Source organism: Microcebus murinus, chromosome 9 (assembly GCF_040939455.1).
Source record: "Microcebus murinus isolate Inina chromosome 9, M.murinus_Inina_mat1.0, whole genome shotgun sequence".
In the NCBI taxonomy this organism is placed as follows: domain Eukaryota; kingdom Metazoa; phylum Chordata; class Mammalia; order Primates; family Cheirogaleidae; genus Microcebus; species Microcebus murinus.
In genome coordinates this window covers 28,057,359-28,070,678 of record NC_134112.1, presented here as the reverse complement: position 1 = coordinate 28,070,678, position 13,320 = coordinate 28,057,359, and the positions used below count along the sequence as shown (strand labels likewise).

Here is a 13,320-nt window from a genome sequence, read left to right as displayed (position 1 = left end):
ATTGTGTTATGTTCATGCTTAATGTGAAAAAAGCTGCAACACTAGAGAGATCCACGGATGCTAAGGTGGGTTAAGAAAAGCTACTAATCTGAAAAACGCATTCTTTGTTTACCAAAGTCATTTTCTCCTTTCCGTGGTGCAAAAAGAATGTTGAGATTCTTCTAATTTGTACGTTTTAAAAATTTAAATCTGCGCGAACAAATTAGTAAAGACCAATAAACCTCACGTCGCCATCTTACGTCATTGCTTGAAGCTTTGTTTTTTTTTCTTTTTTTTTTTTATTTTTAGACTGCAGAGTTACATGGTAAAAGCTTTGAAGAACCACCTGTCACTGGCCTGCAGGTGTGGAGAAGTCCCCTTCCCATAAATCCCCAGCGCGCAGCCTCAGTGCGCTGCTCCCCCTGCGTGAGGGTCGGTAGCGCCGAGCGCGCGCCCTCCTGGCCTCTTCCTAGGCCCGAGGCCTTGGCAACCACGTGACTTGGGTGCGGCTCCCGCCAAACCCGGATGATGGCGGAACGCCATGTGCGCAAGCGCAGTGAGGCGCCCCAGCAGGCGAAGCACGCACGGTAAGCTTCTGCACGTGCGCGACGGCGGGCGGAGGGCGAGCCACGGTGGCGGGCGGAGGGCTGAGGCCTGCCATGTGGGGCCAGGGTCACTTTTCTAAAGAGTCTGTGGCGGAAAGTGTGAGGTCAGTAGTAGTCCTTGTAGTAGGTGAGATGGTGGCAGCTTCAAGGACTGTATTTTTGTCGCTGTTTGCGTTTAGGTCTTCAAGCCTGGGATGAGGCCCGTTTCCTGGCCTTCCACCGTCTTTGAGCCGCCACTACCTGCCAGGAGGCAAAACTGGCTTGCAAATAACTCAGGCCTGAGTGATTTTTGGTGAAGACACACAGGCCTGCTCTGGGTTGGAAATCTCTCCTCTCCTTCCTGCAAATTCTGTGCTATTTAGACTTCAAAATCCCCCATAAAGCAAGAAGTGTCAAGGAGCTCCCTTACTTGTTATTTTACAAATTCTCTTCTTGAAGTGGAGATTTAGTCGTTCCATTTGGTGATCCAGGTTTGCAGAAAGTGGGTACGGCATCGATTCCTTCATAATCATCAGGGCCAGTCATTTAAAAATAAGATCTTAAAACTATTGAAGTAGCTTCTTGAAATGTGTGGAGGGATTTCCAAAGTAAACATTTTCATTTCTACTAAGTTTAAGACTTACAATGTCTTCCAGAGAAATATATAATTTCCTTAAACAGATTTAAACTTGTTTTTACAACTTTTTGGTCGATTGAATTTAAAAGGTACTTTTGACTAGTATTAAAGAATCCTTGTTTTGAAGATGTTTTGATGCCACTTAATGTATTTGAATTTTTTTTCTTTTTTCTTTCCTTTCTAAAATTTTAATAGATTTAGGGGGTACAAATTGAATTCTGTTGCATGTATATATTGTGTAGTGGTGAGTGGAGTCTGGGCTTTGGTATACGAAAAAAAATTTTAAGCTGTAACTAAAGAATGAAGTTTTAAAATTTTAGGAATTTTTTTTTCTGTGATGAAGAGTTAATAACTTTTCGTAGTTGAGTGAGTATTTGGAACTTTGGTATAGTGGTGTTTTTGAAGGTCTTTAACACATTGCCACACTAGAAAGAAAATTTTTTCCTTAGGGCTTCAGTGTTTTATTACAAAAACAGAATAAAAACTTCAAAAATAAAATGATCCTTTCTAGTTTAATGAAAAATTTGTTATTTTTTTTATTGTTTTCTGTGCATGAGTTATATGCAACTTGAAAAATAGTTCAGTTAGTAACTAGTTCCCAAGGTAAAGAGACGTGTGAGTCACATGTGTTTCACGAGGCCTGGGGCTCACAACTAGTGTGAGTTAAATACAACTCAAATGGCAGTTATGTCTAAAAAAAATCTATATTTTAATTTTCCTTCAACTTTATGAATGGAAGGTGCAATATTCTAGTGTATTGAGGATAAAATTATATAGTAGTAGACATTTCTTTTGAAATAATTTGTAGTTGGTAAAGTATGATATTATATAATGAAAATTATATTTGAAGTAACGGGCAAAATTGATTTATTTTGCAGTCTTTAATCCCCAGGGTTTCTTCAAAAGTAGTAACCATGGTGCCTTGTATGTAATATTGATTACCAGTCTGAAGCCTTTGTTCTGTTACTTGAAGTGTTTCTCTTTGTTTACATTGTAGAAGTCCTACTCTTGTTTTGGGAGGACGTTAATTTTTTTTAAAAGAATTTGCACATTGTTCCAAAGTATTGATTTATGTAACTGATCAAAATGTATACGAATTATCCATTTCAGTGTGAATTCATAAAAGTTTGGCTAAAGAGATAATTTTAAGGATAGAGATTATATGTGATGAAATTGCATACTACAGTATACTCAAAACAAAAGAATTAATTATTGAAGGAAATATCTTCGAGGTCGTTTTTAAAATAGAGTTTGAATTTTGATAATTTAGGACAAAACATACATGTAAGCATTTGAACATTATGTGGTTTAATGTTTATTCATTATTAGTGGATGGATTATTATAACCTAATTCAAGTTACTGAATTGTTTTAGTTCTTCAGGAGTTGTCAAAATGGATGAAGATACACATTACAATAAAGGTACTGACACTAAAAATTATTTTGGGGTGTAAAAAGCTAGATGATACTGATTAATTTCTAATTTTCTTTGCACTGTGATTTGGTTTTAGTTGAAGATGTGGTTGGAAGTCACGTAGAAGATGCGGTAACATTTTGGGCCCAGGTAAATAGCAGCCAGGTTGATTTCTTCTTCTCCTCTAACCTATGCTAACCCAGGTCCTCCCCACCAAAACCAAAAACACCCCAGGAATAAATATATTTATCAGTATTATTCTCAGTGTCTAATTTTAATTTAATAATTTAGCACAAGGCATTATTACAAGACAAATGGCTACACCTTGGATTTTACCTGAGTTATGAGTAGTATATTCATAATATACCAAGTTAAAAAATTTAAAAAAATCATCAAGATCATGATTTCAGAATTACACACAATTTAATGCCAAGAATGGCTATGTAAATTGCTGACAATCCTGAGAGCTTGTATCTGTGAAGTTACAGCCCCATCTAGGGGTCTTTTATAAGATTGTTTTTTGAAAAATAGTAAAATTTAAAATCTTAGTCATTTTTTTCTGATGGCTTAAATATGAATTTGAAATATAGTACTTTTCTTATTGTAAAGTTGAAAGCACTACTGAAACATTTCTACTTTTCTATGGAAGGCTGCAAGTCAAATAAGTTTATTTAATTTTAAATATAAAGCAAAGCACCAATGTACTTGTGTTCCAGAATTGAAGATCAATCCCTCTAATGAACACAATTACCCACTAATTTTTGATTTTTTGAACTATACATGATATGGGAAGGAGGGGAATTACATTTATCTATACTTCCTATAGCATTGGAATTCCTTTTTGTGGGAGTAGGGTGAATTGGAAATGTCGGAAATACAAGAATTTATGAGCCTAGTGGCTCACACCTATAATCCTAGCACTTTGGGAGGCTGAGGCAGGAGGATCACTGGAGGCTAGGAGTTTGTGACCAGCCTGAGCAATATAATAAGACCCTGTCTCTACAAAAAATAGAAAAGTTAGCTATGTATGGTGGCATGTGCTTGTAGTCCCAGATGCTCAGGGGACTCAGGTAGGAGGATTGCTTGAGCCCCGGATTTTGAAGTTGCAGTGAGCTATGATGATGCCACTGCACTCTAGCCTGGGCAACAGAGCAAGATCCTGTCTCAAAAAAAAATATGAGAAAAAAGTTGTAGAATAATATGATTAACCAAAAGTTTTTAAATACATAGTCATGCTTTGCTTGATGACTGTGTTCTGAGAAATGCATCATTAGGTGATCTTGTCTTTGAGCAAACATCATAGAGTATACTTATGCAAACTGAGATGGTATAGCCTACTATATACCTAGGATATGTGCAATAGCCTATTGCTTCTAAGCTATACACCTGTGCACCATATTACTGGATTGAATACTGTAGGCAGTTACAGCACACTGCTAAGTGTTTGTGTATCTAAAGATGTCTAAACATAGAAAAGTTACAGTAAAAATACAGTATAAAAGATAAAAAATGGCTTTTTCGCAACGGGCTTGCCGCCAGAACACAGGTGCTGTGAAAATCACCCATAAAAGCCAAAATGGGGAAGGAAAAGACTTACATCAACATCGTCGTCATTGGACATGTAGATTCGGGCAAGTCCACCGCTACTGGGCATCTGATCTACAAATGTGGTGGGATCGACAAAAGAACCATCGAAAAATTTGAGGAGGCGGCTGAAATGGGAAAGGGCTCCTTCAGGTATGCGTGGGTCTTGGATAAACTGGAAGCTGAGCGTGAGCATGGTATCACCATTGATATCTCCCTGTGGAAATTTGAGACCAGCAAATACTATATGACTATTATTGATGCCCCAGGACACAGAGACTTCATCAAAAACATGATTACAGGCACATCTCAGGCTGACCGTGCTGTCCTGATTGTTGCTGCTGGTGTCGGTGAATCTGAAGCTGGTATTTCAAAGAATGGGCAGACCCGTGAGCATGCCCTTCTGGCTTACACACTAGGTGTGAAACAACTAATTGTTGGTGTTAACAAAATGGATTCCACTGAGCCGCCCTACAGCCAGAAGAGATACAAGGAAATTGTTAAAGAAGTCAGCACTTACATTAAGAAAATGGGATATAACCCTGACATAGTAGCATTTGTGCCAGTTTCAGGCTGGAATGGTGACAACATGTTGGAGCCAAGTGCTAACGAGCCTTGGTTCAAGAGATAGAAAGTCACCCGTAAAGATGGCAATGCCAGTGGAACCACACTGCTTGAAGCTTTGGATTGCATCCTGCCACCAACTCGTCCAACTGACAAGCCCTTGCGTCTGCCTCTCCAGGATGCCTACAAAATTGGTGGTATTGGCACTGTCCCTGTGGGCCAAGTGGAGACTGGTGTTCTCAAACCCGGCATGGTGGTCACCTTTGCTCCAGTCAATGTTACAACTGAAGTAAAGTCTGTTGAAATGCACCATGAAGCTTTGAGCGAAGCTCTTCCAGGGGACAACGTAGGCTTCAGCGTAAATAATGTGTCTGTGAAAGATGTTCGTTGTGGCAACGTTGCTGGTGACAGCAAAAATGACCCACCAGTGGAAGCAGCAGGCTTCACTGCTCAGGTGATTATCCTGAACCATCCAGGCCAAATTAGCGCTGGCTATGCTCCTGTACTGGATTGTCACACTGCTCACATTGCCTGCAAGTTTGCCGGGCTAAAGGAAAAGATTGATCGCTGCTCTGGAAAGGAGCTGGAGGATGGTCCTAAATTCTTGAAATCTGGTGATGCTGCCATATGGTTCCTGGCAAGCCCATGCGTGTCGAGAGTTTCTCAGACTATCCTCTGGGTCATTTTGCTGTTCGTGATATGAGACAGACAGTTGCTGTGGGTGTCATCAAAGCAGTGGACAAGAAGGCTGCTGGAGCTGGCAAGGTCACCAAATCTTTCCAGAAAACTCAGAAGGCTAAATGAATATTATCCCTAATACCTGCCACCCCACTCTTAATCAGTGGTCTCAGAACTGTTTGTTTCAATTGGCCATTTAAGTTTAATAGTAAAAGACTGGTTGTTAATAACAACGCATCGTAAAACCTTCAGAAGGAAAGGAGAATGTTTTGTGGACCACTTTTGTTTCTTTTTGTGTGGCAGTTTTAAGTTATTAGTTTTTAAAATCAGTACTTTTTAATGGAAACAACTTGACCAAAAATCTGTCACAGAATTTTGAGACCCATTACAACAAAGTTTAATAATAAGAAAAAAAAAAAGATAAATGGTACACCCTTGTAGGGCACTTACCATGAGTGGAGCTTGGAGGCCTAGAACTGCTCTGGGTGAGTCAGTGAGTGAGTGGTGAATGAATGTTGAAGGCCTAGGACATTACTGTGTACCACTGTAGACTTTACAAACACTGTCTATTAAAAAAGTTTTGCTTGATTAGTAAATTAACCTTACTGTAACTTTTTTACTTTATAAAGTTTTAAATTATTTTAACTTTTTGACTCATTTGTAATAACTCAGCTTAAATAATGTACAGCTGTACAAAAATATTTTCTTTATATCCTTATTCTATAAACTTTTTTTTTTTTAAATTTAAATTTTTTACTGTTACAACTTTTTTTGTTAAAAACTAAGACACAAATACGCACATTAGGCTAGGCTTACCCAGAGTCAGGATCATCAACATCAGTTTTCTACCTCCACATCTTGTCCCTTTGGGAGGTCTTCAGGGGCAGTAGCACACATGGAGCTATGATCTTCTGTGATAACAATGTCTTCTTCTGGATACCTCCTGAAGCACCTGCTTGAGGCTCTTTTACAGTTAACTCTTTTTTAATAAGTAGGAGGACTACACTAAGGAAAAAAGTATAGTAAACATATAAGTAAATAGTAAATACATAGTTTTTTATTATTAAGTATTATGTACTGTACATAATTGTGTATGCTATACTTTTATTCAGCTGGTAGCACAGTTGGTTTATTTACAGCAGCATCAAAACACGTGAGTACGGCCGGGCGCTGTGGCTCACGCCTGTAATCCTAGCTCTTGGGAGGCCGAGGCGGGCGGATTGCTCAAGGTCAGGAGTTCAAAACCAGCCTGAGCAAGAGTGAGACCCCGTCTCTACTATAAATACAAAGAAATTAATTGGCCAACTGATATATATATAAAAAATTAGCCGGGCATGGTGGCGCATGCCTGTAGTCCCAGCTACCGGGGAGGCTGAGGCAGAAGGATCACTCGAGCCCAGGAGTTTGAGGTTGCTGTGAGCTAGGCTGACGCCACGGCACTCACTCTAGCCTGGGCAACAAAGTGAGACTCTGTCTCAAAAAAAAAAAAAAAAAAAAAAAAAACACGTGAGTAATGTGTTGTGCTAGGATGTTATGATGGCTACAACATCATGACATCATGAGGCAAGAGGAATTTTTCAGCTTCAGTATAATCTTATGGGACCACTGTTGGATATGCAGTCTGTCACTGACTAAAACATTATAATGTGGCACGTGACTGCATGTAGAAAACATATTGTACAAGGGTGATATTATAGAAAACTTGAAGTAAATTTGTTTCTGCTTATGCACATTTTCTAAAGGGTGCCCACATGTTCTGGTTCTATGTTCGTTTTACTAATAGCACCTGTATTACTCTCGTGTCCCAGGTTGGATGATAAATTTTATGTTTAAGTTCATTTTATAGGAACATAATTTTTAAGCTTGAAGATTTTCTAGACCAGTACTGTATAGTAGAAATATGTGAGTCATATAAGTAATTTTTAATTATTTTTAGCAGCCTCATTGAAGAAAGTAAAAAACAGGTGAAATTATTTTAATATATTTTGTTTAATCCAGTATATCCAACGTATTGTTTCAAAATGTAATCAGCATAAAAATATGAACAGGATATTTTATTTTTCTTTGTTTTAATATTAAGTCTTTGAAATCCACTGTATTAGACTTACATCATATCTCAAATCAGACTGGTCACATTTTAAGTGGATATTGGCTATTGTATTGGTTACTGCCGCTTTGGACTTTGATTTGTTGTTCTTATTTGTGAAACTGTTGACTGAATTTGGAGCTATAATTTAAACCAAGAGTCAGCAAATTTTTTCTGTAAAGGATCAGAGAGTAAATACTGATAACTGTGGGCCATATGGTCTCTGTTGCAACTATTGCACTCTGCCATTTCTGCTGTTGTAGTGCAAAAGCAGCACTAGCAAAAGTGCAAAAGCATGCATAATATATGAACAAATGTGTGTAGCTGTGGTCTAGTAAATTTTATTTGCTAGAACAGGTGGCTGTAATTTGCTAACTTCTGATTTCAATAATGAAATTGAGGCCGCTATAGAAATTTAAACATATTTTAAAAAGGAAACATGCTTGTAATGCATGGAAAGATTAAAAATTAAAATTTCTAATGATATACTAATGAATGTAATGCTTATTTCAAGAAGCAAATTGTAAAATTTGATTGGAGATGGAGTGGGATGTATGTGTGGAGAACAGTAAATAGAGATTTAGAAATATGTGGAGGCAAGTCAGGATAAAGATCACATATATTCTGTTTTCCTGCCACTTGGATTTCTGCTATATAAGCCACTTATAAGAGAACACTTGACAATTATTGGTATGCCCAGACTAATGAGTAGTAGCTGAAGGCATCTGCAGTATTTGACTCCACCTGCTTCTTTCTTTGAAAGAAAGAGCTTCCATTTGTTTTAGTCCATATAGAGTATGATTATGTGGAATATTTTGATGTGTTCTGAACTTCACTTAGAGCACTGATTAGAGAGGGGTTTAGTCACAAGGGCTGCTTCTGATGTTTCTTGGGGTCAGTGTAAATTCAGTTACTGTTCTTTCTATACAGTGACATTCTTATCATGATGTCCTTGGAACTGCTCTTTCAATATTTCTTTTCAGTCATCACAGATAACCAGCCTTGTTGAATATTTTGTTAGTGTATTTCTTTAGGATAGACACATATATGTATGTATATTAACTTTTTATTTCGGAAGAACTTTAGATTTACAGGAAAGTTGCAAAGTTAGTACAAAGGCTTTCTGTATGCTCTTCACCCAATCTCCCTTAAAGCTAACATGTTATATAACCATAGTATAATTCTCAAAGCCAGGAAATTAACATTGGGACAATGCTGTTAACTGAACTATAGCCCCTATTCAAAGTTTAGTGGTTTTTTTTGTCTTTTCTCTGTTTGAGGTTCCAATCCAGGATCCCACATTGTATTTAATTGTGTATCCTTCGTTTCCTTTAACCTTTTTTTTTTTTTTTTGAGACAGAGTCTCACTTTGTTGCCCAGGCTAGAGTGAGTGCCGTGGTGTCAGCCTAGCTCAAAGCAACCTCAAACTCCTGGGCTCAAGCAATCCTACTGCCTCAGCCTCCCTAGTAGCTGGGACTACAGGCATGCGCCACCATGCCCGGCTAAGTTTTTCTATATATATTAGTTGGCCAATTAATTTCTTTCTATTTTTAGTAGAGACAGGTCTCACTCTTGCTCAGGCTGGTTTCAAACTCCTGACCTTGAGCTAACTGCCTGCCTCAGCCTCCTAGAGTGCTAGGATTACAGGCGTGAGCCATCGTGCCTGGCCTTCCTTTAACCTTTTGATAGTTTCTTTGTATTTCATTATTTTTGACACTTTTGATGAGTATTAGTTATTTTTTAGAGTAACCCTTAATTTGGGTTTGTTTGATGATTTCTCATAGATTGGCAAAAATATCACAGAAGTGATACTGTGTCTTTCTCAGCATATAATCTTGGGTTCATGGTGTGATATATCTTATTATTGATGATGTTAACCTTGATCCACTTGGTTAAGTTGCCAACTTCTGGGTGTTTCACTGTAAAGTTATTTTTTATTTTGTAGTTTATAAATATTTTAGGGGGATACATACTGAGACTGTCTAATCTCATTTCTCCTCAACTTTTCACCCATGAATTTTATTATTTATTACTATAGTGCTTGCATAATGATGATTTTGTATTCTCCTCATTCCTCCAACATTTATTTTTTTAATTTTTAATTTTTTAAATTTTTTATTGTTTTTGAGACAGAGTCTCGCTTTGTTGCCCAGGCTAGAGTGCCGTGGCGTCAGCCTAGCTCACAGCAACCTCAAACTCCTGGGCTTAAGCAATCCTGCCTCAGCCTCCCGAGTAGCTGGGACTACAGGCATATATCACCATTCCTGGCTAATTTTTTCCATATTATATTAGTTGGCCAATTAATTTCTTTCTATTTTATAGTAGAGACGGGGTCTCGCTCTTGGTCAGGCTGGTTTCGAACTCCTGACCTCGAGTAATCCTCCTGCCTCGGCCTCCCAGAGTGCTAGGATTACAGGCGTGAGCCACTGCACCCGGCCTCCAACATTTATTAATTGGAATTCTTCTATAAGGAAGAGCTGTCTCTTCTCTGCCATTTATTCATTCATTTATTTATAAGACTCATGGATATTTATTCCATAGCTTATAATTCCAGGTTGTCATTATTAGATAATTATCTAAGTTATTCAACTTTGGTCATTGAGACAAAGTTGGCCAAAGAACACAGGTCGGCTACTTGTCCTTAAACATGCCTCATGCTTTTTTGAGCACTTCTTTCTTTTTATAGATAGGGAGTCTCACTTGTTTCCCAGGCTAGAGTGCAGTGATATCATAGTTTACTGCAGCCTCAATCTTCTGGGCTCAAGTGATTCTCTGGCCTCAGCCACCTGAGTAGCTGGGATGTAGGTGCATACCATTGCACTTGGCTGTTCTTGAAAGAGTACTTCTTTACTTTCTGGCACCATCAGATGTTCTTTTATTAAATATTTCATCTTTTTTTTTTTTTTTTTTTTGTGACAGAGTCTCACTCTGTTGCCCGGGCTAGAGTGCCGTGGCATCAGCCTAGCTCACAGCTTCACAGCAACCTCAAACTCCTGGCCTCAAGCTATCCTCCTGCCTCAGCCTCCCGAGTAGCTGGGACTACAGGCATGCACCACCATGCCCAGTTAATATATGTATATGTATATGTATATGTATATGTATATGTATATGTATATGTATATGTTGTCTAGCCAGTTTCTTTCTATTTTTTTTAGTAGAGATGGGGTCTTGCTCTGCTCAGGCTGGTCTTGAACTCCTGAGCTCAAATGATTCTCCCACCTCGGCCTCCCAGAGTGCTAGGATTACAGGAGTGAGCCACCATGCCTGGCCTCATTTTTTATTATATCTTTTATTAAATATTTTCCAGTCCTAGCTCTGGGATCAGCAGGTCTTTAAGGAATTCTCTCCATATGATTTAATAATATTTGGTATTAATATCTTGTTTGAATTCCAAGTAATTTGAACTCATTGGGAAGTAAACTTTTTCTGTAACCTAGTCTCATTTCTTATAAATAATCTATTTCAATTATGAAAAAATAATGATACAAGAATTTGATTTAGGCCAGGTGCAGTGGCTCATGCCTGTAATCCTAGCACTCTGGGAGGCCGAGGCAGGCGGATAGCTCGAGGTCAGGAGTTTGAAACCAGCCTGAGCAAGAGCAAGACCCCATCTCTACTATAAATAGAAAGAAATTAATTGGCCAACTAGTATATATAGAAAAAATTAGCTGGGCATGGTGGTGCATGCCTGTAGTCCCAGCTACTCGGGAGGCTGAGGCAGGAGGATAGCTTGAGGCCAGGAGTTTGAGGTTGCTGTGAGCTAGGCTGACACCACGGTACTCACTCTAGCCTGGGCAACAAAAGCGAGACTCTGTCTTAAAAAAGAATTTGATTTAATTTTAAATCTCTAAATCTTTTCAGTGTCATGCTTAGTAGAACCCTCAAGTGTTAAATAATATTTTACTGAATCTTATATCCGTTCTTTCTAGAATATCAATAGAAATAAGGAGATCATGACAATTGGTTGTTCACTGTCTGAAGTTTGTCCCCTTGCCAATTCAGTTTTTGGTAATCTTGATCCAAAGAAGGTGAGTCATTCTTGAATATAATTATTTCCTCCCTCTTGTTACTGTTCTGTATCTTAGATTTTATAGTTTTTGGAATTTTTGGTATATTTGAAAGGAAGAGGCTGATTTTTAGAATTTGTATGAGCTACTGTCATAGTAAATTTATTGATTCCAAAATATTTATGGACTGAATATCATTCAGTCTTAAAGAGGAAAGAAATTCTGACAAAAACTACAATATATATATATATGAATCTTGAGGATGTTATGCTGAATAAAATAAGCCAGTCACAAAATTACAAATACGGTATGATTCCACATATATCAGGAATCATATAAGGTTTGTAAAAGTGTTGAACCAGTTTACATCCTTAACATCAATTTGTGAAAATTCTAGTTTCTCCATCTTCACCAAACCATTGTATTGTTGGTCTGCTGAGGTTAACATGTTTTAATATTCTTGTTAGCCATTTGAATATTTTCTTTTGTGACATGTCTATTCAAATATTTTTTCCATTTGTAAACTAGATTATTTGTCTTGATTGATTTGTAGGAATTCTATATGTATTCTTGAGTCTTTTATATGTATTGGTAATGTCTTAGTCTGTGGCTTACCTACCCACTTTGCTGATACCATTTGAAATCTATTAATTTTTCCTTTTTTTGGTATATGCTTTGTTTCCTACTTAAAACCTTTTTACTTCAAGATCATAGATATATCCCGTGTGTGTGTGTGTGTGTGTGTGTGTGTGTGTGTGTGTGTGTGTGTGTTTCTCTAGAAGCTTTTACCTTTTGCATCAAAGGCTGTGGTTATCCCCAGTAAATTATTTGGTTATGATGTGAGGTAGAGATGCAGTTTAGTTTTAGTCCATGTGCATGTCCAGTTATGCCAACACTGTTTATTGAGAAGACCATATTTCCTTTACTCAGTTGTATTGGCATCTTGTTTTAAATCAAATGACTGTATATGAGTATTAACTATCTTTTTCAAAATAATAGATACCTATAATCTTGGATGCGCAGGAATTTACTCTTTGGACATTTCTATAAGTACACAAAGATAATTATTGCAGCATTATTTGTAATAGGCAAAACCAGAGGTTAATTCAGTGTCTTCAATATGTTACAATAGTAGTGGTAATAATAATAGTATTTACTTCCTTCATGAGATAGTATTCTAAGCACTCTGCATATGCTAATTTAATACTCATAGCAACTCTATGAAGCAAGTGTTATCATAGTTTTTTTGGGGAAATTGAGGCACAGCCAGGATAACTTTATGAAAGTCTCTAGCTAGTTAATGTTTGATCAAGTATTAAAACCTACAGAGGCCAGGCGTGGTGGCTCACCTCCTGTAATCTTAGCTCTCTGGGAGGCCGAGGTGGGCGGATTGCTCAAGGTCAGGAGTTCGAAACCAGCCTGAGCAAGAGTGAGACCCCTGTCTCTACTATAAATAGAAAGAAATTAATTGACCAACTAATATATATAGAAAAAATTAGCTGGGCATGGTGGCACATGACTGTAGTCCCAGCTACTTGGGAGGCTGAGGCAGTAGGATTGCTTGAGCCCAGGAGTTTGAGGTTGCTGTGAGCTAGGGTGATGTCATAGCACTCACTCTAGCTTGGGCAACAAAGCGAGACTCTGTCTCAAGAACAAACAAACAAAAAAACAAAAAACCCTACAGAGCTCATCATCTTAACTGTTACCCTGCATTGGAAAAATTAAGGAATTATGTTAGATCCTTATTTTGGAATACTAAGTAATTATTTTTGAGGGTTGGTTCTAGAG

The 13,320-nt window shown here is 37.8% G+C and overlaps 1 protein-coding gene and 1 pseudogene across 3 annotated transcripts in view; both read left to right on the top strand.

Moving 5' to 3' along the window:
* Positions 1 to 580: 580 nt before the first annotated feature.
* Positions 581 to 13,320, top strand: part of STK31 (serine/threonine kinase 31) — a 92,453-nt gene continuing 79,713 nt past the window's right edge. For 2 of the 3 annotated variants that reach the window (XM_012773323.2, XM_076006174.1), the window contains exons 1-4: positions 581 to 688; positions 2,575 to 2,621; positions 2,711 to 2,763; positions 11,455 to 11,553. In XM_012773323.2, coding sequence (XP_012628777.1) covers positions 639 to 688; positions 2,575 to 2,621; positions 2,711 to 2,763; positions 11,455 to 11,553 — 249 coding nt within the window. In that variant the 5' untranslated portion in view covers positions 581 to 638. Of the gene's footprint in view, positions 689 to 2,565; positions 2,622 to 2,710; positions 2,764 to 11,454; positions 11,554 to 13,320 lie in introns of those variants that run through there. The other variant, XM_012773322.2, reaches the window with a different exon arrangement.
* Positions 4,175 to 5,788, top strand: LOC105875896 (elongation factor 1-alpha 1 pseudogene; annotated as a pseudogene).